The following is a 22,744-nucleotide window of genomic DNA, read 5'->3' as shown; positions in this document are numbered from 1 at the left end:
GGAGGAAATGAAAATAATGTAACATATCTGTATAAATGAAATCATTCAGAAATCCAAAATACATTGAGAGATATGAAGATGTCTTCTTCCAATTGGAGACACCATTGAATACTGGTAATCCAGGAAATAATAGGTCACAAAAGAAAGATGGTTATCGTTTTGTTGTTGACAACACAGGAGAAGTGACCCCATTTGATTGGTATAATGCAAGAATATCAGTTGGTTTTAAAGTCCAAACAATGCAGAATGCAAATATAGCAGCTGAAGACCATAATGATATTGTTAATGGTTCACACAGTCTTATACATGATTTCGATGTAAGATTGAATGGTAAAATGGTATATGATTGTAATGATGCAAATCATTGTGTTAATATCAAGAATCTATTGGAATATAGTCCAGGATATGCTCAATCGACAGCAACAAATGAGTTTTTCTATCTGGATACAAAACGACACGCTGAAGAACGATCGGCTGAAGATAACTACAATAAAGGATTTGCTGTAAGAAAAGCACTTTTGGGTCTATCAGTTGTTGTCAATACAGAAATACCATTGAATCGATACTCATTCTTTGAAGCATTGATGGATGAGTTATTGCCATCAACAAGATTGGAATTAAATTTGCAGATTGAATCTGATACTATTCTAATATGGCAAGCTGGGGCTGATTGTCGTGTAATTATTACCAGAATGGAGTTGATTGTACCAAGAATCACTTTCAATTCAGAAGGACAATCACTGTATATGAGTCAGTTTTTGAAGCCACATAAATGGGTTTATTTGCGAGAAAATATTGAGAGAAGTAATTCTTCAACACAAAGAAGTGGTAATTTTCAGATAACAAGTGGGATTTCAAAACCAAGGCATGTATTTGTTTTCATTATCAATGATGCAAATCTTGCTGCACAAACAGTAAATCCATTTTTGTACAATACATTTAGTGTATCAACAGATCCCAGAACATTGCTAAATTGTCATTTATCTGTGGCTAATGGCAATGAATATCCTGATGTACATTACACTCCAGAGGCTGATTTGACTCGAGTTTACAGAGATGTCCTCAAATATGTGCATGCAAATAATGAATACAGTCAGGGGACTTTGTTGAATATCAATAACTTCAAAACACTATTTCCATTCTTGTATTTCGATTTAACAAAACAAAAAATGGATATCAAAGATGGTACCACAAAGCTGACATTTCATTATGAATTATCTGGTACAACTACAACTGCATATTCAGTTTATGCATTGACATTATACGAGCAAGACGCGGAGCTCATTCAAAAAGATGGCAAACTATTGTTTCGATAATTAATGTAACGTTAGTTATATAAAAGATATGACAACTTATCATTCACATGGAGTAACACTATCAATTGGGCAAAAAGATAGACTAGCAAAAGCATTAAAAAACAATTCAGCAATAACAATAAGATTATCAAATTCTGAATTAACTGGACCGGATCAGCTGATGTTAACCAAAACACAAATAAATAGGCTGAAAAAGGCAATGCAAAACAAAACTGGAGCAGATATTAAAATAAGCAAAACACAGATACGAAAAGCTGTACAACAAGGAGGCAGTCTTTGGTCATCATTATTCAAAATTGGCACAAAATTACTACCAATGGCAACGAAAGCAGTTGGACCATTAGCTACTGGAGCACTTTCTGGGCTTGCAAATGTCGGAGTCAATAAAATATTTAATAGAGGACAAGCTGGTGGTTTCCTCATTCCTCAAAATAAAATTGATCAATTAATAAAATACAAAGATTGGCTCACTGAAGCACAAAAGAAGCAAATTGTCAATGCAATACATACTGGTGGACAGATTGTAATTAAACCAACTAAGACACAATCAGGAGGTTTTTTGGGGACATTATTGGCTTCAATTGGCATTCCAATGGTTTTGAATGCATTAATGGGTAAAGGCTTGCAGGTGGATAGAAGTAGATCCAGAAGATCGGTCCCAGTTTTTGTTCCAAACACAACCAAAAAAGATGGTGGTTTGGTCCTACCACTTAATTATAGACCGCCTCCATTTTTCGGTACATGGGATCAGTATGGTAAAGGGAAAAAAAAAACCAAAAAAGGAAAAGGTCTGTTGTTAGGCAAAAACAGTCCATTCAAGGGGATTCCATTAATCGGAGACATTCTGTGAAATTCATAAATAAACCACTCAGTAACTTTAAACTCATTGACTGGGTCAAAAAACTCAAAATAAAACACTTCAGAGGCATTTACAGCAGAGATAATCTACCACAAAAGATGAAAAAAGATGAAGTTGGTATCATTAACCTGGATTCACAGATTGGGCCAGGTACACATTGGGTTGCGTATCGAAACGGAGACAAATATGTAGAATATTTTGATAGTTTTGGGTTAATTATGCCAAAAGAAATTATGCAATTCATGTCAACAAGTGGCAAACGATTAATGTATTCAGGTGATGAAATCCAGGAAAGAGATTCAGTATTATGTGGCTATTGGTGTTTGTATTATTTATTTGAGAGACAAAAGGGTACAAGTATATTGAAAACAATCCACAATGCACATTTTGACATGAACAATCAAAGTGTCAATCATAATTTTATAATCCAATATTTTAAAAAATTATCTAATTAGTTTGTATAATGGTTGATATAAGATATTGTGAAGAGTGTGATGAATACACAGAATTTTCAGGAAAATTATGTTTATGGTGTACATTGGTAACAGATTCTGAGTCTGACTCTGATGATAATTAATCTAATATAGTGATATAAAATGGTGAAATCATATTGTGTTAAACAGAGAAAAGAAACAGAATGTGTTCAGCCTTCAGGTTACAAGCAAGCCAAAAATGGTCGGCTTATGTTCTTCTGTACATGTGCTGAATGTGGGATAACTAAAACCAAATTTGTTAAAAAACAGGGAAACTAAATAGCCCCTCTGAAGGGGGGGGCATAATGGATACTTTAGCATCAACTGGTGCTGATATGTTAATTCAACATGCATTACCATGGATGGGAAAGAAAGCAGTTGAAATGGGTCGATATTATGGTTCTGAAGCACTTAGAAACCCTAAATTGCAGAAAAAAGCTATTGATTATGCTATCTCTAAAGCAACACCTTTTGTTCAAAAGACTGGATCAGAGATGTTTGATAAATTATCAACCAAAGTAAGGCCAAAAAGAAGGTACAAAACTGACCGAAAAGAACTTGATGGTGGTAATTTAGATACAATTTTAGAACAATTTGGCACACCAGGTAAGGTTGCATCGAAGTCGATGGATGTTGTTGGAACATTAATTCCATCAACAAAGGAAGTCTTTGATAGATACAAATCCGGTGACATTGCCAAAAGTGCATTTAGCACAGATACTGGTATATTGTCGAGTCAATTTTGGTCTGGCAAGGCTGGAAAAAAGACATTAGAAAAATACAAAAATTATCCATGTGAAAGCATGGTAAAAATTGGGAGCAAATTTCACAACACACCGAAATGCTCAAGTTATGATGCAATTGGTTGGCACCCACCAAATTGGGATGAATATGAAAGAGGCATGAAGGGTCGTCCCAAAAGTGGTGGATCAATTGATATACACAAAATGATTGGTAAATTACCGCGTCCAAAATCTGGATGGGTATTACCTGGACACAAATACACTGGTCCATACAATGATTTGGAAAATCAAGTCAAATATAACCCCAAAACTGGACAAATATTGGAAATATATGATAAACCAACAGGCAAAACAGATGCAATAGCCATGCAACATGATGTTGATTATTCAGTCTGCAAAGATGATAAAAAATGTAAATTAAAAGCTGACAAAAAGATGGTAAAGTCATTGGATGCTGTTCCATATTCCGAACGACAATGGGGACATTGGTTGGCAAGAAATACAATAAATACAAAACAGAAACTGGGTCTTGGGGTTCCAAAAAACGTCAAAAGCCGTCGGGTAAAGAGGAAAACTGGCAAGAAGAATTAGCTAATGAGCTGCATAAACCCATAAGACGTAACTTTACTCGGCGGCGTGTTATTGTAAATAATATTGATGAAATATGGGCTGCTGATCTTGTTGAAATGCAACAATTCAGTAAATGGAATAAAGGTAATAGGTATCTTCTCACGACTATAGATGTTTTTAGTAAATACGGCTGGATTGTTCCATTAAAAGATAAAAAAGGTGAGACCATAACGAAAGCATTTCAAAGCATATTCAAAGAGGGTCGAAAACCAAAGTATCTGTGGACTGATAAAGGCTCAGAGTTCTACAACAAACATTTCAAAGACTTGCTCAATAAACATAACATTAAACTGTATTCGACTGAAAATGAAGAAAAATCCTCAGTGGTGGAAAGGTGGAACCGGACGATTAAAAATAAAATGTGGAAACGATTCACTGCCCAAGGCAATACAATGTATCTGGATATTTTGCCTAAAATATTGAAGCAGTATAATAACACTAAACACAGTTCAATAAAAATGACACCGACAGAGGCATCTAAGAAAAAGAATGAAGGAACTGTTTACTTCAATCTATTTGGCAATTTGAAACCAGTATCAAACAAGCCAAAATTCCGAATTGGTGACAAGGTTCGAATATCAAAGTACAAAAGAAAAGTGTTCGATCGGGGTTATACACCCAATTTCACAGAAGAGGTTTTCTTTATCGATAAAATACAATACACTAATCCAATCACATACAAACTGAAAGATCTTAACAACGAACAGATAAAAGGTAGCTTTTATGAACCGGAATTATTGAAAGCTGAACAGGAGTTATTCAGAATCGATAAAGTTATTAGGAGAGATTACAAGAAGAAACAAGCTTTGGTAAAGTGGAAAGGATACAGTGATGAATTCAATTCTTGGATTCCAATCAAGGATTTAGTCGATGTGTAAAATCATTTCACGGTTTCACGAGTATTCGATAGCGAGTCGATTCAATAAAAAAATCTATTGTTGTGTGCAAGATAAATGATATTCTTACCTCAAAAAGCGTCTACAAACATCAGAACGATGAAAGTGGAGAAATAAATGTTCAAAAATCCCAAAACAGGAGCCATAAACATTAAAATACAACCTCTTCGCAAAATGGCAACAAAATGGCCGACACGTGTGTTAAACAAACTAGTGTCCAGTCCGCTTTGGGTTGTGTGCATGAAAGCGCATGCGTGTTAATCCAAATCAAGCAATATTACGCAATATACAGAAAAATAGCACCACAAGTGTAAAAATTTCAGAACTGAGTGTAATATATAGGTAATCGGGCCATTATTATATTAGTTCACAAACTTTGGTGAAGCTTTAGGGTGGTGTCAGCTGGCCCCTGACTGAAACCTGTTTAACGGCTTGTGCAGATGGTGAATTACTGAGTAGTGTGGGATGTCTTCCAGTGGACGGTACCTCCAGGGTGAGCCCGCTCAGGCCCTACTGGTTTACAGCAGGGTGCTCAGAGTTCTTTCCCGAACTCAACCTCTGTCCCAGAGGTAAACTGGGAAGAGACAGCCGCCTTGTCAGCGGCGGGAAAAAGACCTGGCTGGGGCCAGGCAAGTAAACAGCCAACCGAGCACCCCACGTTCAGGGTTTTGTCCATTTTCTTGACAAGTCACACAACGTCACGCGTGACAGTAACGGCATCCAGTCACACAACAACCATAATGATTATTTTTTTATCCAAATTGGTGTTCAAAAATATTGTATTCATCATTCAAATCAGCGATTGATGAGTTGGTTGGATTTAATCGATGATTGTTTGTGAGTTGGTGTCATTTATGAAAAACCTAAATTTAGCGTCTCTGTTGCAGGAGTTTTGAAAAACCGAGGATTTATGTTTTTAGGTTTTAGGTCAAAAGCTAAATTTAGGTTTTAGGTCAAAAGCTAAATTTAGGTTTTTAGGTTTTTAGGTTTTTAGGTTTTTAGGTTTTTGACGTCTCCGTTGCAGGAGTTCATTGTTGAATTCAAAGGCTGTGTTAGTTAATTTATGCAAGAATTGGATTTATAAGGATTTGTATGGGATTTTTTATCATTTTTTGAAACGTGGGTTGATACCCTCATATATCTAACTACTGGGCCTCCACCACAAAAAAGTGGTTTTCAGGGGGACGCTCTAAAATAAAAAAATAGAAACAAGTTATATAAAAAATCCCTTAAAATAAGATATAAAAATAGGTAACAATAAATATTAGGATCTACGATAAAAAATATACAAACTAACCTTAAATAAGTCACATAAAAACTTATTTAGATTTCTTTTAAAATCGCATCAGGCATAGGTCTAATATGTATCACAGTACAACTTATTCGATATCATTTGTGTGGTAAGTAAACTAAACTTGCCTTGACCACGTTCCCTTGTCTCCTTTCGCTGGTACCACAGCAACAAAAGTCAAAGAATTGAACGAGGGCCCTAAAATTGTAACCATAAAGACTAAGAAGTATCACCTAACAGGTTTGCCCAGTCATTTTGCTTGGAGATTCCTGTTGTCTGTTTTCGCTATTAAGATATGAAGTTCAACAACCATTTCTTTGAGTTTATGGTTACTTGATTGTTCAATGACATATTTTGTAACACCTTCCTTGTCTGTGTTAGCCACCATATTTAATTGTTCTGGGCCCAGTTGTTGAAAACTTGATTAAGCTAATCCTGTATTAACGTGAACTTTGATTCCAGTTTAATGACTAATCAATAAAGCTTCTTCAAAAAGATTATTGTCCCTTAATTTTGACTTAGACCTTTCTTACCATAAGCTTAAAATTTGCCTTAAAAAACATTTTCAACAAGTGAGATGAAAACCTCATAGCTTTCAATCATAACTATAACGAAATTCTCGAATCTAATTGGCTATCAGCAGCCATGATTTGAGCATTAATAGGACAGTGTATGCGTCATGCCTGGTATAATTGGACAGTATACATCATTTGCGCACGTTGTAATTAAATCGATCTTGAAACTTAACTCGACTGTTGGCCTCTATTTATTCACCAAAAAGTTAAACTGTTGGAGTTATGATTTATTTGGTAACAGGACTTCGTGTGGTCCTATTCTATCTGTGATCGTGATTAAACGAATTCGACTCCAGCTGAGCGGTCGTCCGATTTTGTTAAAAGAGTTTTACAACAAAATTGGAATACGCAGTTAATGGAACGTGACGCTTTTCACCCTGTGGGGCATTGCTTGTATTGTACTTTAGTCTCTTAACTTGGTACTGTAATGTACCTTTGTCTAGGCATTTATCTATAGTTCTATCTTAGTATGTTGCAATTCTGTCTGGATACTAGTTATTTCGTCCTTTCTAAATGCTTAAATCTTCTGAATACCCCCTTCATGTCTCTTTTATTGTGATGTAAGGTCTAGCATGTAAATGGTACAGGCCTGGCAATTAGCTCAGGCATTGAACACTGTCTAGGTACAAAACGCTGCGTAAAAGGTTTTTCTTATGCAACTGTTTGCTCATTGTTAAGCTGTGTAAATTTTTTTCCTCCCTCCCTCCCTTTGGAGGCCATGTCATTAGTAAACTGGGGACACCAATCGTTGGTAGCGCTTCGGTCAAGTCTGCGCAGCAACTTCCCGAAACTAGGTTCTCTAGTATTTTTTACCGTGTTTTAATTGTATTGACCTGCCAATATTCCAGTCCGACCCAGCAGCGCTGGTGAGATAGGTGAGGCACTAGAGGTCATTTCAGTTACTCTAGTTTTGGGACCTGCTAATACTCTCCTTGGAGTGGCGCTGCTGGCATAGCTGTGCTGCTGTTGCAGTGTGTTGTTGTGTTTTGCTGTTGTTGGCCTAGGTGCAGCTGGAAGTGCCAGGGAAGTGAGGCCTTATAATGGTCACGTAATAGAAGTTGCCTGCCACGCAATCGCCGAGCAGTGTTTCCCCCTTATTTACGTCAATATGTCTGTTGTCATTACTTTAGTCAATTCTATGTTGGGGTAGAGTTCCACGTAGCACGAATCTTACCGGAACAGTGACATTAATCTCTTGTAAGATTAATTATGGTAATTGAACTGAGTGGAGTGTTATTTGGTCTGAAATCATACACGTGATTTCAAAATCGAACAAGGGCGTAGTATGATTTCAGACCAAAATTGCACGACACAAAGTTCAATTACCAATTTTTTACAACCATTTTGAAATCACACATTTTTTTGTCAATATTATAAATATTTATTTATTTACTGTAGGAAACCCGGTTTTAAAAAGCTGGATTTTAAAAAGGGAGGCAATTTAGAACAACAACAAAATAGTGCGATTCGTGAATAAATTGAACTGTTGAGAGCCAATCAGATTACAAGGATCACCAGTGATTTCAAAATGGTTATAATAACAGACCGAATTGGACTCCACTCAGTCCTATTGCCATTTTTAATTGTTTAAATCACGTTAATCAGGTTTTAAACACCAGAGTTCTTAGCTTTCATTTTCCACAGTGGCTTAACTGTCCTTTCATTTTACATGCAGGTCTCAGAAATTCTGTTGGCTTTAATCAAGGACGAATTGGTGCTTCTATAATGGGCTCTGTAGGCTATCCAAAAGAAAATTACTTGTTGGACGAAACATATATATACAAGGGCAGAAACCGAACTGTAGGATGGTGCCCTTTGCAACATCCCAGTCAAGATTATATACCTTTTTCTTTTATCGTTGAGGCACTTTATTTGCTGACTGGATTTGCAGTACTGAGCTGTCCAGCACATCCATGTGTTCCACTGAAAGTTCAGCAAGTTTGGGTAATAACTTTATCAAGGAGGGCGAAGTATGATTTTCATATTCCGCTTCACAGAGATGGTGGTTTGGTAAGTATAAGTTAATTAAACCCTTCGGTGCTTTAAGGCGTGTTGGAGTGAAGAATTTCGTATGAACCTTATGGCTTTTCTACTAGTTCAAGTGTGCTTGGTCGTTTTTTGATGTTATGGGCCTTCTTTTTCTACATGGCCCAAGAATTGATCAGAAAGTACATGGCTTCTCATCGCTTAACATAGGTACAAACTGAATGCCTGTTGAAAAAATTAAATGGACTACCAAGATATAGGAATTCAAAGCCAAATCAAGCCTAATGTTAGTTTGGAGCTCTCTTAGGACCAAATTTGTAATGTTACAAATGTTGATAGGCAGTAACGCAATTTCAGCTCCAGTGCTATATCACCAGCTTCTCCTGACAATAGACTCACACTCACAATAATAAAAAGAATGGTTTTAATGTTTATGAAACTCTCCTGTTCTGGCTTACAACAATCTTCCGCTATATGCTCTCAGGTACGTAAAACCCAATCGATAATAACATCCCATAATATTAACAGATATCTGCTCCCATGTCCCACCGGTGCTGGGAGGGGACGCCTTACCAAGAATGAAATTGTACAAAAACAAAACAAAAGTTGATGTGATTCCTTCGAAATAGAAGTTTTCCCGAAATTTTACTCAAACCTTCTGCAGTTATTGTACTCTATCTGTTATTTTAAAAAATGCAATAAAAAATCTGGCTTACCATGCCCGTGAAAGAGCTATGATCCACCCAGATTACTCCATAATTTCTTACATTATAGTTTGCTTTCTGATATGACTCTATTTGATCAATTTTAAGAAAAGAAATAAAGAAAGAAAGCAAAATTCCGAAAAATGTTAAACATCAAATGTATGAAGCATAAGCGGCAATTACATGTTAAGACACAGTAATTGGCAGGGAAGCACAATATGAAGCAGTATTAACGCACGATTTTTTCGTAATTCATTAATTCCACTAGTGCTACTCATTCACTTTTTTCATTCACTCAATTTTTTTTTAATTTTCAAACATAAAGGGAATAATAGCTTATTTAAAATAACGAGATTAAAAAAAGTAAATGGGTGCTCGTTTAGGAGGAAATAGCCATCTAGTCACCGGCTGGACTTAGCATCATGGAAAACACACTGTGTTTTCAACCTGCGAGTGCTAATGATGCAAGAAATTATGCGCAGTAAGAATGTGCAATTCAGTGGATCAACTTAAGCCTCAAAATCGCAAAATCTCACTGAAATCCTTGATACTGTAGATGCTTATATTAAGGTCTCCCAAGTTGAACAATGCATCCTGAAGTTAAAATATTAACAACATATCACCACAATGCCGTATTACTATTTAAATATTAATAGAGATATGTGGCTATGCTGAATCCGGCCAATTTCCCCCTTTGGGGTCAAGAAAATAAAGACTATGCTGAACACTAGTCAGTGCGTCTGGGAGTCTTAGGATCAGTGCTTTTGTATTTATACTGTTTCTTCTTCTCTTGAGCCCGCCTCAAATAGCTTGATAGCTACCTGCGGGCTTTCAAGTCTTTGTGTGTAATTTATTATTTATTCAATAAAGTTGTTGTAGTTGTTCATGGTGAGCTAGGTTGCTTAATTGCTAATCGATAGGTGCTACAAGTGTCCTGGTATTTCAGTGTTTAGAGCATTCGACCTGAAGCTGTGTGTGGAAAGTTATGTGTTTGACTTCTGCCAGGGAAGCAGACGTTTCTCTAATTCTGCCTTAGGGGAAAGGACAGTGAATGCCACATTACTTTTTCTTTAATTCAGACTAACGTTAATCTATTGTTGCAGGAATTTCCATTAAAGGGGTTAATGGAGGGAGACAACCAGAAATCAATTCTCCACTTGTTCAGGGAACCTGTTGTTGGAACCACAGTAGCTATGAATTTTGAGCACGATGTTTGCAGTAACGAGCACTATACTTTTTGCATCCAGATGGAAGTTTACGGAAAATACTTAGGTGTGTACAAATGATATATGGTTTATTGTCACATAGTAAAATAATAATTAAACTGGTTTGAAGATATTTGAACTAAACCAGTTTTATATAAAGGCATGTACAATTTTGTCAAAGCTGTTTCAGGTTTAGATGAAAGTGCAGCTGTGATCAATTACTTGACTTTAATTCTTCAGTTTTTTGGTATTAAACACAGTAAACACCCGCGGAAAAGAAATAGTGTATCCTACAGTCTGAAGTTTGGCCAATAAAGCACAGGTCTAGTATTTATGCGCCTACTGGCACGCAGAGAATCAATGATGATGATGATGTAAGAACCATTCAGCCTGACAAATGAAGCAAGTTCGTGTACCAAACTTATTAAAGATTAGACCAGACTGGGGCAGTATGAATTCAGCAGAAAGGCTTAAATTGGCTGTGTATCATATTGTAATGCATTTGATTTACATTGTAGTCTATTGATTACAAAGTATTTTGATCAATTAGTGTTTAATGTGATAATTAGACCTGTCAGAGTCCATCATTCACTAATTAAAGCACCGTACAACATCTCCAGAAGAAATTTTTAGAATCTCTTAAGATCCTCTTCAGGTTGATTTCTCAATACACATCCTGTAAATAAAAAATGAAACTAACTGAAACAAAAAAAATATCCTAGGTTTTTTTGTGCGAACGTCAGTGTGGATTTTGAAGGACTCAGCTATATGTGTGTACTTCTATATTTCCGCAATAGGCTCCGTTGAACGCACCCTTAGTCCTTATTGTACAATTGCAAGGTTTTTTTTCCTGTTTTGGTGATTGCATACGGTTAAATCAGGTTGCCGCTGTAACTTAGCTGTAGACTCAAATTTCAAGCCATCTCAAGTCACAAAATGTAAACTATTTAGAAGTCGTTTGTGTATTGTAACATGAGCCATTCAATTTCTAATTAGCTGAAAAGTAACTCACATAGTCATTAAGTCATACTGGTGGGAATTCGTTTCTGAGAAAAAGTCTTGATTTGCCTCTCTTGCATTCCCTTGTGACCTTGCACGTGTTTGATTGAGCTGAGCTGCATGTTGGGACTGTTTTGTTTGTCTTTTTAGAATGTTTTTTACCTCTTGGAGTTGAATCGAGCTACCTCCATCCAAATGGTGCAGTGAAAGATGAACAGATGACAGCATCTTCAGCAGCGCAAGGTCACCCTGCCCACTTTGGTCGCCGCCAACATCGATCTGCATGGTGTGCAAACTCAATCAAATTGGCAGACCCAGTTTCTGCCAAATCACAGTACCTTCAAATAGACTTCTTGAAACTTAAGAAAATTACCGCTATTTCAACTGAAGGTCTGGACATTGAAAATTATGTCTTGCGTTACTATGTGTATTATGCCATTGATGAGGGTGCCTTCCACAGTTTGCGTCATGGTGAAAACAATGAAAAATTGGTAAGCACCCTAACAGGTGATCTTACATATTTTTGCAAAGGCCTGTATCCCTGTGAAGATCAGTACGAACAGACATTTAGGCCTTCTTGAGACTTTGTCATGCTCAATTTAGAGGTCTCACTTTAGGTTGCTAACAAACCATTTTGGTGTCTACCAACTAAATAGACTAACATGAAACTTAATTTTGTCTTCATTCCTAAGATACTTTTTTTTATAATATAGGAATAAGACTGAAACATACGAAAAAAAAAGTACTGGGCTCTTATTCAAGGAAATACCAAAGTTTATGGTGGCCCTCCTTTGCATTTAAAGCACATGGGAGAATTGTCTCGCAATATGCCTTTGTTCTTACTATCAAATAACAATGATTTTTTGCATTGCGTTGATGTTTTTATTATTTTTTTTCAGTTGCTTGAAGCAAGTGCTGGACGTTTAGTAGAATACCACCACAATTGGTTTGATGATACTCCCTTTGTAGCTCGCTACGTGCGTATGAATCCCCAACACTGGGTTAACAACATGTGCCTACGAGTGGAGGTTTTTGGATGTGATACAGGTAAACATTTTCCCAGTTAAGCAACCTGCAGTAAATGATAGTATATCTCCAAACTTACTATCTGTTAGGGCTCTTATTGCAAGGTCATGTTCTGTGGTTAGGCGTTAAGGGTCAGTGTCAAAAGAGGAAAGTCTCTTTTTAGGGTTGGGGTTAGTGGCCACACAGTAGATTTGTAACCCACTCCAGCTTACTTCTTATTCTCTTAGGCTATAGTGGAGGCGTGGTAGAGTAGTGGTTAGAGTGTCGGACTATCGATCAGACAGTCAGAAGACTGAAAGGTCGTGGGTTCGAGGCTAGGTTTGTCTCTGCATTACTGTGGACAAAAACAAATTTGCTCCACGTTGTCTCTCTTCACACAGTCGTATAATACTGCTGGACTAGTTTCCCATCCAGGGGGGAGTAGCAATAGTCCTGGTACCTTCATGCTACAGAAACCGGGTTAAGCTGCGGCTGTGTGGCAGTTTGACTTTACGTAAATACTAAAAAAAAGTGAGGTGCACAGTACAAAAGTCAATATTTCGTAAAGTTTGCGTGACCAGTACTTGAGTAGTTTCCCATCTTAATGTGACATGCTTAGTTATGGGAAGGAAAAATGTTACCTACCAATGAGCAAAAGCCAACGTGCTTATCAGAGCCTGGTAACCTTATTTTTTGTATAATGTTTTGTGCTCTTTTGCCTGTTTGTTTTTTGGCCTGTCAGACATTTCTCAATTGGAAGTATCAGGCTGCATTATACAGTAGGTCAGGTACTATGTAGTCAAGAGAATCCAAACTCTTAGCCAGGTATTGAAAAAAGTGGCCATCTTCTTTTACCAATGCACTCTTCTTCCTTCAAGCTTACAGTAACATGTCGGTGAATTCGAAACACAAAAACTTTTTTTCAACTGAGTCTGTAAAGAAGATTAACCACCAAAAAGAGATTAAAAAGTTGATGTCCTTGTGCACCAGCCATCCAGTGACTCAAGGAATGTGGTCTGTGCTTTATATATTGAAGAATGGAGCTATGCTTCACAAACAACAGGCAATTCCTTGATTTTGTCTTATGAAGGGCTAGTGCATGAAAGGTGAGCTTTGTAATGCCTTTATGGTGGCGAATTTACCTCGTCAGTTCGGTTGATTAAACCACATATATGAGCATCTGTCCGTTCAACTTGACCATATTCACTCTTTATCAACTGACCAACCATTCAAGGCAAAGGAGCTTGCAGATAGGTCATATTAGTATGCCCCCACTACTTGTAAAGCTACAGCTGGCTTGATGATATTATTGCCATCGTCTAAGTGTTACTTGAGAACAGCATCATTAGGTGACATCTATCACAACAAGTCTTACAAGATGTCAGATGAAGCGAAACGTACGTCGCTGTCGAAGGAATTGCAGTCGAGCGAAGAACTTCGCCAGGAAAACACCATTTGATCTCATTAGGTAACACAATCTGAAAAGGCGAATTCCAGGTCAGAATTTGTGGTGAGTAAAAGACGGATAGTGCTGTCGAGGATTATCGATTCATAGGAATTTATGACTGAAAGAGCAATTGATTTGAAAGCGAGGAGAGCCGGACATTTAGGAGACGTAACGAAGAGACTGAATTCAGTGCGGGATCTCATTGCCGGTGGTGCGAGTAAAGAAGAAATATTTCAAAGCGTGGACGACTATGAACATGCCTTTCACAAATTTGTAGACGCTCATGAAAAGTATTTGCGATTTGAAGGTGACGAAGGAATGGTGGCTTTGGCTAAAGAAAGTTATGAGAAAGAGATTGAGCGCAAATTTCTTCTAGATGTTGATATTAGCAAGTGGAAATTCCAGATAAAGCATGACACGAAAAAAAAGGGGGAAATCAAGCTGCCATTTGTGTTGGTCAACTAAAAATAGGAAAAGTTCATGTTCCACTCCTAGTAGCGTGAAAGTGAAGCAGAAAATTGTTGAAGAGGCACGGCTGAGGATAGAGGCGTTAGAAGAGAAACAGAGGTTAGAACGTTGCTTGGAAGAGCAAGAAGCTGAGTTTAAGAGAAGAGCACTTTAAATAGAGGAAGAAAGGAAACGAAATAGAGCCGAGTTGGAGAGGAAACTAGAAAAGATAGCAGCAGAAACAGAACTTAGGAAGGCTGCAGTTGAGTTGAAGATAGAAGAGAAAGAGTTACTAAGCTAATACTCATGTGACAGAAGTGATGGAGACGAGGTAAATTCAACCCTGTCCACCATGTTGTATCCTGATGTATCAGATCCTCCGATAAGCTTACCGCTGAAGGTTTCTTCCTTTGCGCCTCCCTTACTTGATATTCAAACTTCAGCAGCACCTATGACTGTGACGGTTAAAACAGAGGTATCATCGGTGTCAGTCATTTCTCAGAGCAATATATCGTCCGCGTATGTACCATTACCTAATCTGTTGGCTTCACAGAAGAAGACCACTTTAAGTGCAGAAGGGCATGACTTCACCCCTCGTATACACGTTCCGACAGAAACAGCGAGTCCCTCTTTTGCCGGCCAGAAGGAGAATGTTTCACCTAGAGAACATCACCTAAGTGAACGGCGAAAATCCGCTGTGAGTCCATCATTTGCAGATCAGTCAGCTCCGCAACCAGTTCACACCCCTCTTGAACATGTTTTGTTACAGACAATTCAACAACTCACGCAGCAGTGGGTGCAACAAGCACGGCATTCAGAACCAAAGGCAGACATGGCTCCATGGTCAACAATAGCTGAGGCACTCAAGCAAGGTCCTTCGCTGCCAAAAATAGAACTGATGAAGTTTAAAGGAGACCCTTCAGAATATGCGGAATTTGCTGTCAACTTTCGTGACCACATCGAGAGCCAGGTGACCGATGATTCTCAGAGATTAACCCGTTTACTGGCACAGTGTGTTGGAAAGGCCAAAGATGCGATCAAGAGTTGTGTTAATCTTCCCGTGGGCTAGAGATATGAAGAAGCTTGGAAAACCCTAACAAAGAATTTTGGTTAACCCCATATGGTGGCCGATGCACACTTGAGAAAGTTAAGAGAGCTTAAGATAAGAAGAGGCGATGCTGCTAGTCTAATGGACTTTGCCAGAGACTTGAGGATGTGAAGAGGGTGTTAACTAGTATGGGACCCGGTTATGCAGTTCGTCTCGATAACGAAGATATGATCCTGATGCTGATGAGGAATCTGCCTGATGAAAGTCTGAAACGAAAATGGACGGATATTGCTGGTGATATTATCCAATCCAAGGGCCAGATTAGCTTTGCCCACTTCTTGAGCTTCATCCAGAAGCGAGCCGATCACTTAAACAATCGTTTTGGGCAAGAACTAAAGTCTTCGCAAGTCCAACATGACAGAGATAGGAGACCAATCAGTAGAGACAGGCAGGAGCCACCTCGAAGAGCTACCACCCTTCATGTCTCCGCACCAAATAACACACACAAAAATCCTGGCAATGTTAAAGCAGCTACCTTGAAGTGTTAGCATTGCTCTGGCACATCCAGTTTGGCAGTGTGAGAGTTTTAAAGGTGCACCTTTTGAAGAACGATTGCGAACTGTGCAACAGAAGAAAATGTGTGGAAGTTGCCTGGGACAAGGACATTTTACTAGGGATTGCCTGAAGAGATTTACTTGTCAGAAGCCTGGATGTGAGAAGAGACACCACTTCCTTATTCACCCTCCTGACGACCAGAATACCACTAGCCCGGCAGTAAAGCAGAACAGTGTCAAACAAGAACCAATTATGGAAAACCAGAGCTCTGTTGGTGGAACAGCCACTGCACCCTTTAAGTCAAACTCTTCCCTGAGCATCCAGCTAGCTACCGTGTCAGGCATCTTTATGACATTCAGAGAATCTGCTCCAGCGGAAACGTCTGGAATAGGACGACCAAGGGTTTATTCCAAGGTAGTCCCAGTAAAAGTTAGTGGACCTGGTAATAATAAGCAGATTACGACATATGCCTTCCTAGATAGTGGCTCAGATTCCACACTCTGCTTAAGAGGATTGCTAGAAGAATTGGATCTCGAAAGTGAACCTGCTGATTTCACGCTTACCACAGTAAATTATGAAGTTAGAGTATGCGGTCGTCGAGCCTGCTTGCAGATAGAATCACTAGATGGAAAGACAAGGTTCACTCTTGACGAAGTTTTAACGACTGAACACGTACCTATTGGAGAGAAGCACTTTGCCAACAACAGAGAACTCAGAAAGTGGCTATACCTTGACGGTATCGAACCTCCTGAAGTAGATGAATGCAAAGTCTCCATCCTGACTGGAAGTGACCGACCAGATATCATTGAAAACAATTCAGAGGTCAGGAGAGGGACTAAGGGTCAGCCTTATGCTGTGAATACACCCTTAGGATAGACAGTGTATGGTCGGATGGGCAAACCTGGTGGTGATGGGGCTTGCATCAATTTCTTGAAGTCTGATCATGAAGAAATGCTGAGCATGCAGTTGGACCGTTTGTATAATACTGATTTCGGAGATACTCTTGTAGATGTGGAACAAGGATTATCAGTTGACGACCTAAGAGCAAAACAGATCATGGATGAATCAGCAGTTCTTGTTGATGGTCACAACCAGCTCAAACTACCATTCCGACACAGCCCTCCCTTCCTTCCTGATAGTCTCCCAGCAGCAAGGAAGAGACTGTACTCGGTAAAGAAGAAGATGGAAAAGGATCCTGAATTTCATGAGCAATGTAGTAGAGTTATGAACAACTACCTAGCAGAAGGATCCTCGAGAATAGTTCCCGATGAGGAGGTCCCTACCCTCAAGCCAAATTGGTACCTGCCGTATCATGCTGTCTGGCATCCAAGAAAGCCTGCTGAACCAAGGGTGGTATTTGATTGCGCCAGCAAGTCCGGAGATGTTTCATTAAATGATAAGCTGCTGCAGGTACCAGAAAATACAAGCTCATTGATAGGAGTGATCCTTAGATTCAGAGTTAACAGCATAGTGGTGGCAGCGGACGTAAGAAGGATGTTTCATCAAGTGTTTGTTTCACCCGAAGACCGTGGTGCCCTCTGCTACTTATGGTTTCCGGATGGAGATCTTACAAAGGATTCGAGGACCTATCAGATGTTAGTTCACATTTTCGGGGCTACTTCTTCCCGCAGCGTTTGTGGTTACGCTCTTAGGAAAACAGCCACAGATAACACTGAAGATTTCTCCCGAGAGACGGTGGACGCAGTTATGCAAGATTTTTATGTGGATGACCTTCGAAGTCTTTCAAGACGACCAGAGAAGCATAGGAGATCACGAAACAGCTTCAAGAGTTATTAACAAGAGGAGGATTTAAGTTGACGAAATTCATGTCCAACGACCGAGAAGTCCTCCGTGCCTTTCAACCTGAAGATCGCGCCCCGACTTTCAAGAATCTAGATCTGAAGTTAGATAGTTTGCCTGTAGATCGCGCCCTTGGATTTCATTGGAATGTGGAGGATGACACGTTCAACTTAGTTGTTGGTGACAAGATTCAGCCAGAAACCCGCAGAGGCATCTTGTCATAGATTGCTACAATTTATGACCCTCTTGGTTATGCCAGTCCCTTACTTCTGCCAGGAAGAGAGATAAATCAAGAGCTGTGCAGAATGAAGTACGAATGGGATGAAAGACTACCAGGAGAATTGATAGTGAGGTGGAGAGAGTGTAAGGATGGTCTTGCAAGCCTTAATAATTTCAGCATCCCACAAGTGTTCATTCCGTCTGACTTTGGAGATGTAGAAAGAGTGGAGTTGCACCACTTTGCAGATGCGTCTGAAATCAATGGGTATGGAACAGTGTCGTACCTGCATTTTGTCAACAAGGAAGGAAGGATCCATGTCACTTTTGTGATGGGTAAATCCCGGGTGAGACCCCTGAGAAGCGGCACAAGTATACCCAAGTTGGAACTGACAGCAGCTACCTTGTTGATTAAAATGAATGAGCTCATCGGAAGAGAGCTCAATGGTCGCTTCGAGATTAACAGTGTCACCTTCTGGATGGACTCTGTCATCGTTCTGCGATACATCCTCAACGAAAGTAGGAGATTTGTCACTTTTGTTGCTAACCGCGTAGCTGTCATCAGAGAAGGGTCCAGTCCATCACAATGGCGTCACGTTAGGTCAGAAGATAGCCCCGCAGACTATGCCTCCAGAGGATTGAAGACTGAGAAGCTAGAGATATGGAAACGTGGTCCAATCTTTTTATGGAAAGATCCTGATGAGTGGCCTCAACAGCCCATCGAGCTTAACATTCAACTCTTAGACTAAGATGAAGGAGTGAAAAGAGAGAAGATTACTGTCAGTGCCTCCACGATAGAAGAAAACTTCTGGAATGTTCTGTTTGGTAGAAACTCCACTTGGGAGAAGTTAAGACGATTAGTGGCCTGGCTTGTTCAGACATGCCACGCCTTTCAGCAGCTATGAGCGACATCGAGAGGGCTGGACAATTCACTTGCCATGTTGAAGCAGAGGACTCCCCAATCCTCCATACTAGACTTAAAAGAAGCTGAGAAGATCATTGTAAGAAACGTCCAGCATCGGACCTTTCCTTAAGAGTATTACAACCTAGAGTCAAGCAAGGGTCCTTTGGCGAAGTTAAAGCCATTTACAAAGGAAGGACTCCTGCGAGTAGGAGGACAACTAAACCATTCATACTTGGACTATGATGCCAAACACCCAATGATATTTGCCTGGAAAGCATCACGTCACAGAGATGATAATACTCCATTACCACCTTGGTAACGGTCATGTAGGTCCACACCAAGTGCTAGCCAAGACAAGGCAACGTTTTTGGATCATTAATGGCATTTCGTCTGTCAGACGGGTTGTGCAGAGATGTCATGAATGTAGATGCCGCAATGCCTCGGTGGGAGAACAGATCACAGCACCTCTTCCAGTAGTGAGAGTATCTTCAGATAGCCACCAGTTGATTTATCCATTTGCTGCTGTGGGCATAGATTATTTTGGGCCACTCTATGTCCATACAGGGCCTGTTACTAGATCAGCAAGGAAGAACCTCAAACTTCACAGGCGTTGTGGTTGCATTTTTACCTTCCTTCGGTACCGAGCTGTCCACATAGAGATTGCAAGCAACCTATCAACAGACAGCTTCATCAACGCCATGAGTAGATTCGTTGGGAGACAAGGTCCACCGAGAGTAATTTATAGCGCAACGGTACGAACTATAGAGGAGCAGAAAGCGATGTGATAAAGGCAATGAAGACATGGGACCAAGAAAGGATAGGCGTGAGCTGCAGCGGAAGAGTATTCAATGGCACTTTGATCCACCAGCAGCTAGCCATCAGGGTGGTGTTTGGGAAAGACTGATTCGTTCTGGTAGAAGAATTTTGCATTCTATAGTCGGTGAGCATCTTGTCAATGAAGAGACTCTGACGACATTCCTTGTTGAAGTTGAGAAGATACTTAACGACAGACCAATCACCAGAGTTTCTAGTGACCCCAGCGATGTGGATGCTCTTACTCCTAATCACATCCTCTTACTACGTCAGAATCGGAGAGTTTGGAGATACGGATCGGTTCCAATGGTGTTGTTCGCCAAGTCCTTGTGAGAAGCGCTAACGGAGTCTTCCGTAGGGAAATTCGGAAGCGTTGCTTGTTAGAAGAAGAGTTGCTGAAGAAGTTCGAGGAACAGGAAATTAAGGACTGAACTTGCATAAAAGACTATTTTGTGGCCACAAGAGGACTTCACTGTTTATGGATTATTGCTTCTGTTGATTGATGATACCTTTTAGTGACAGTGAAAGACTACTTTGGTAGTCTTTGGGGGGGAGGATGTTGGCTTCAAGTAGGACATTTCAGGACAGCTTAAATACAGTGAGCTGTTGGCCTCATTGACTGTTTTCTGCGAATTAGATGTTGAGTTTTGATAAAAGCACATGGCATATTTTGTATTTTTGTGTTTTCAAGCTTATTCGGTTTTGTCCGTGATCTAGGCACGAAAAACTTGTAAGTACATCTTATATTTGTCGATTTTGTTTGCTAGTTTCTTTTTTCGGCGTATTATTTTCTAATTTCAATGTATTTGTACTCATTTCAGTGAATTGTTGGTTTTTATCGTTGGTTGGCTTGTTTATTTGTTTGTTCCGTTTCATTCGCTCGGTGTGATGGAAGTTTATTTGCTAATTTGCATGGAATAATAATACAGTTCAACGCATATCAAAGTGTTCAGTTGTTCTTGATCACGGCATAGAGACACTGGATCTCTACTGTTTATGGTGTACTCTTGATGATCAGTTTAAGGAGGCTCATGAGGGTTGTTATTGGTGTTGTGTTTGTGAAATGATGAAAGGTTACAAAAAATTGTATCTGTTAATGTAGGCAAACTATAAACATCTTTGTTACTCTTTTGATAGGTAATACTTTAAGGTTAGTTCTGACGTCATAGCTGTTGTCATGGCAACAGGTCAGCTCTTTTAAAAGGACTTCTTAATATCAGATTTTGCCAATTATTTCAACTTGCTTTGTTGGAAAACTCCCTAAACTCTTTAACTTCTCTGGTAATGTGAGAAAAAGTTATCCGATAGATCTTGTATCATATCAGAAGAGGCATTTCTTCACCTACAGAATATCCTACTGGATAACTTTGTCCCAAACTTTGGTATTTGAAGTAGACTTCTGAATGTTGCATGCTGCAAATAAATCAAGATAGGTCGCCGGGCAATTTGCAGATAAAGACTAATGTTTTTTCTATGTTTGGTTTGCGGCTTGCGCGATTTTATGACGCATTTTAACTTCTGGTGGACTATGCCTGCGACTTGTGATAGGAATTCTGATTCATTCAGGTGTGTGTACCTTAGCTATGGCATGGGCGGGTTATGCTCACACACAGCTGAAAACCTGTTCAAGTCGCCTTGAGACAGGGAATGAGGTATTGTTGAACGCAAGACCTCCACGTTTCCTCGGAGAGCACTTTTTTTTCAATAATTTTATTCCAAACGTAGTATTTAGGGTAAATTCACAGGAACATTTACCAAATTATCGATTAGTTTCTGACAAATCAAAAAATGCTCTTGACCCATCTTATTGCGCCTTGCCAATTGTTCTTTTATTAAATATATTACAATGCAGATGATACTTCTCCAGTTGGAATGGAGCATGGGATGATATCAAATAATCAAGTGGAGGCATCAAGTGCAACAGTAGCCAACCCAAAAAACTGGGGAAGGTTAAACAGTGTTGGATGGTGTGTCTCAGAAAGCCTTCTGTCATCAAGTGCAACAGGGAAGGTACTTTACCACTACTTGCAGATCGACTTGTTAGAACCACATTTGATCTGCGGTGTGGCTACCCAAGGAAAGCAAACAGACAACCCAGAGGAGCGACCTGAAGCTGTCACCTCGTTTTACTTGAAGTATAGTTTTAAAGGCGATGAATGGTTTCGATATCACAGGGTATGTGTTCCTCTGTCTGGCATTTCAACTAGCAGTACTTATCAGTAGAAGTGTCAACGATGAAATAGGGAAGTTAGGGACTTATGCCTTTGTAAGGTGTATAATAAACAATTTGCCATTTGAAAAAGGGTGTATGGTAATTGTATTGCAGTCATGCAGTGCTAAATATGGCCATCCTTTTTTGTAAGTATGTCTATAACAAATGAGATGTTAATACCACCTTGAAGGAGTGTTTTATTATTCTGGCCATTTAAGCAGATCGAGCTGAAGCCTACCTACATGATGCAGCTTGGTTTTAGGTTATTCCCAAGATAATATCAACAACAAGCTTTATTACCAAATTAAAACGTTAACAAAGTTAAACTTAATGTACAACATAATATATTAATAGAAAAGAGGTAACATTTACTCAGAATAACTGAAAAGCTAATCGAGCTGAGTAAAACTAAATAATGTTTAAATATAGAAGGTAGGTTGGCACTAAAGCTTGAGCAAAGCAATTGATTAATCGTTAAAAAAAAGAAGAGGGAAAGAAAAAATAAATAAATAAATACCAGTTGAAAACTCGTGAACAGTAAGACTGTAAGATGTTTAACTTGACTTTGTTTTTAAACGTTTTAAGGGGGAGGTGTTTAATGCTTTCATCAAGTTGATTCC

At 39.1% G+C, this 22,744-nt stretch overlaps 3 protein-coding genes and 1 pseudogene across 4 annotated transcripts in view; all 4 read left to right on the top strand.

Moving 5' to 3' along the window:
* The window catches only part of LOC146454556 (uncharacterized), a 69,896-nt gene that overhangs the window by 27,516 nt on the left and 19,636 nt on the right, over positions 1–22,744 (top strand). The window contains exons 4-8 of one of the 2 annotated variants that reach the window (XM_085095292.1): positions 8,647–8,793; positions 10,577–10,745; positions 11,828–12,168; positions 12,577–12,724; positions 21,765–22,087. In XM_085095292.1, coding sequence (XP_084951418.1) covers positions 8,647–8,793; positions 10,577–10,745; positions 11,828–12,168; positions 12,577–12,724; positions 21,765–22,087 — 1,128 coding nt within the window. Of the gene's footprint in view, positions 1–8,458; positions 8,794–10,576; positions 10,746–11,827; positions 12,169–12,576; positions 12,725–21,764; positions 22,088–22,744 lie in introns of both variants that reach the window. The other variant, XM_085095291.1, reaches the window with a different exon arrangement.
* The window catches only part of LOC146454557 (uncharacterized), a 123,293-nt gene that overhangs the window by 88,610 nt on the left and 11,939 nt on the right, over positions 1–22,744 (top strand). The window lies entirely within an intron of this gene.
* Positions 14,055–16,512, top strand: LOC146454559 (uncharacterized; annotated as a pseudogene).
* LOC146454558 (uncharacterized) lies at positions 15,891–20,518 on the top strand. The gene is made up of 2 exons (XM_085095119.1): positions 15,891–16,021; positions 19,188–20,518. Exon 2 carries the CDS (start codon positions 19,901–19,903, stop codon positions 20,243–20,245), a length of 345 nt encoding a protein of 114 aa, XP_084951245.1. The 5' UTR covers positions 15,891–16,021; positions 19,188–19,900; the 3' UTR covers positions 20,246–20,518.

Source organism: Pavona decussata, unplaced genomic scaffold (genome assembly GCF_977016875.1).
Source record: "Pavona decussata unplaced genomic scaffold, jaPavDecu1.1 SCAFFOLD_300, whole genome shotgun sequence".
NCBI lineage: Eukaryota > Metazoa > Cnidaria > Anthozoa > Scleractinia > Agariciidae > Pavona > Pavona decussata.
The sequence above is the reverse complement of the archived record's forward strand: the minus strand, read 5'-3'. Positions and strand labels throughout refer to the sequence as shown.

Bases quoted from the DNA above. Each gene is read 5' to 3' on its own strand.
- LOC146454558 (XM_085095119.1), top strand. From the start codon at position 19,901: ATGGGACCAAGAAAGGATAGGCGTGAGCTGCAGCGGAAGAGTATTCAA.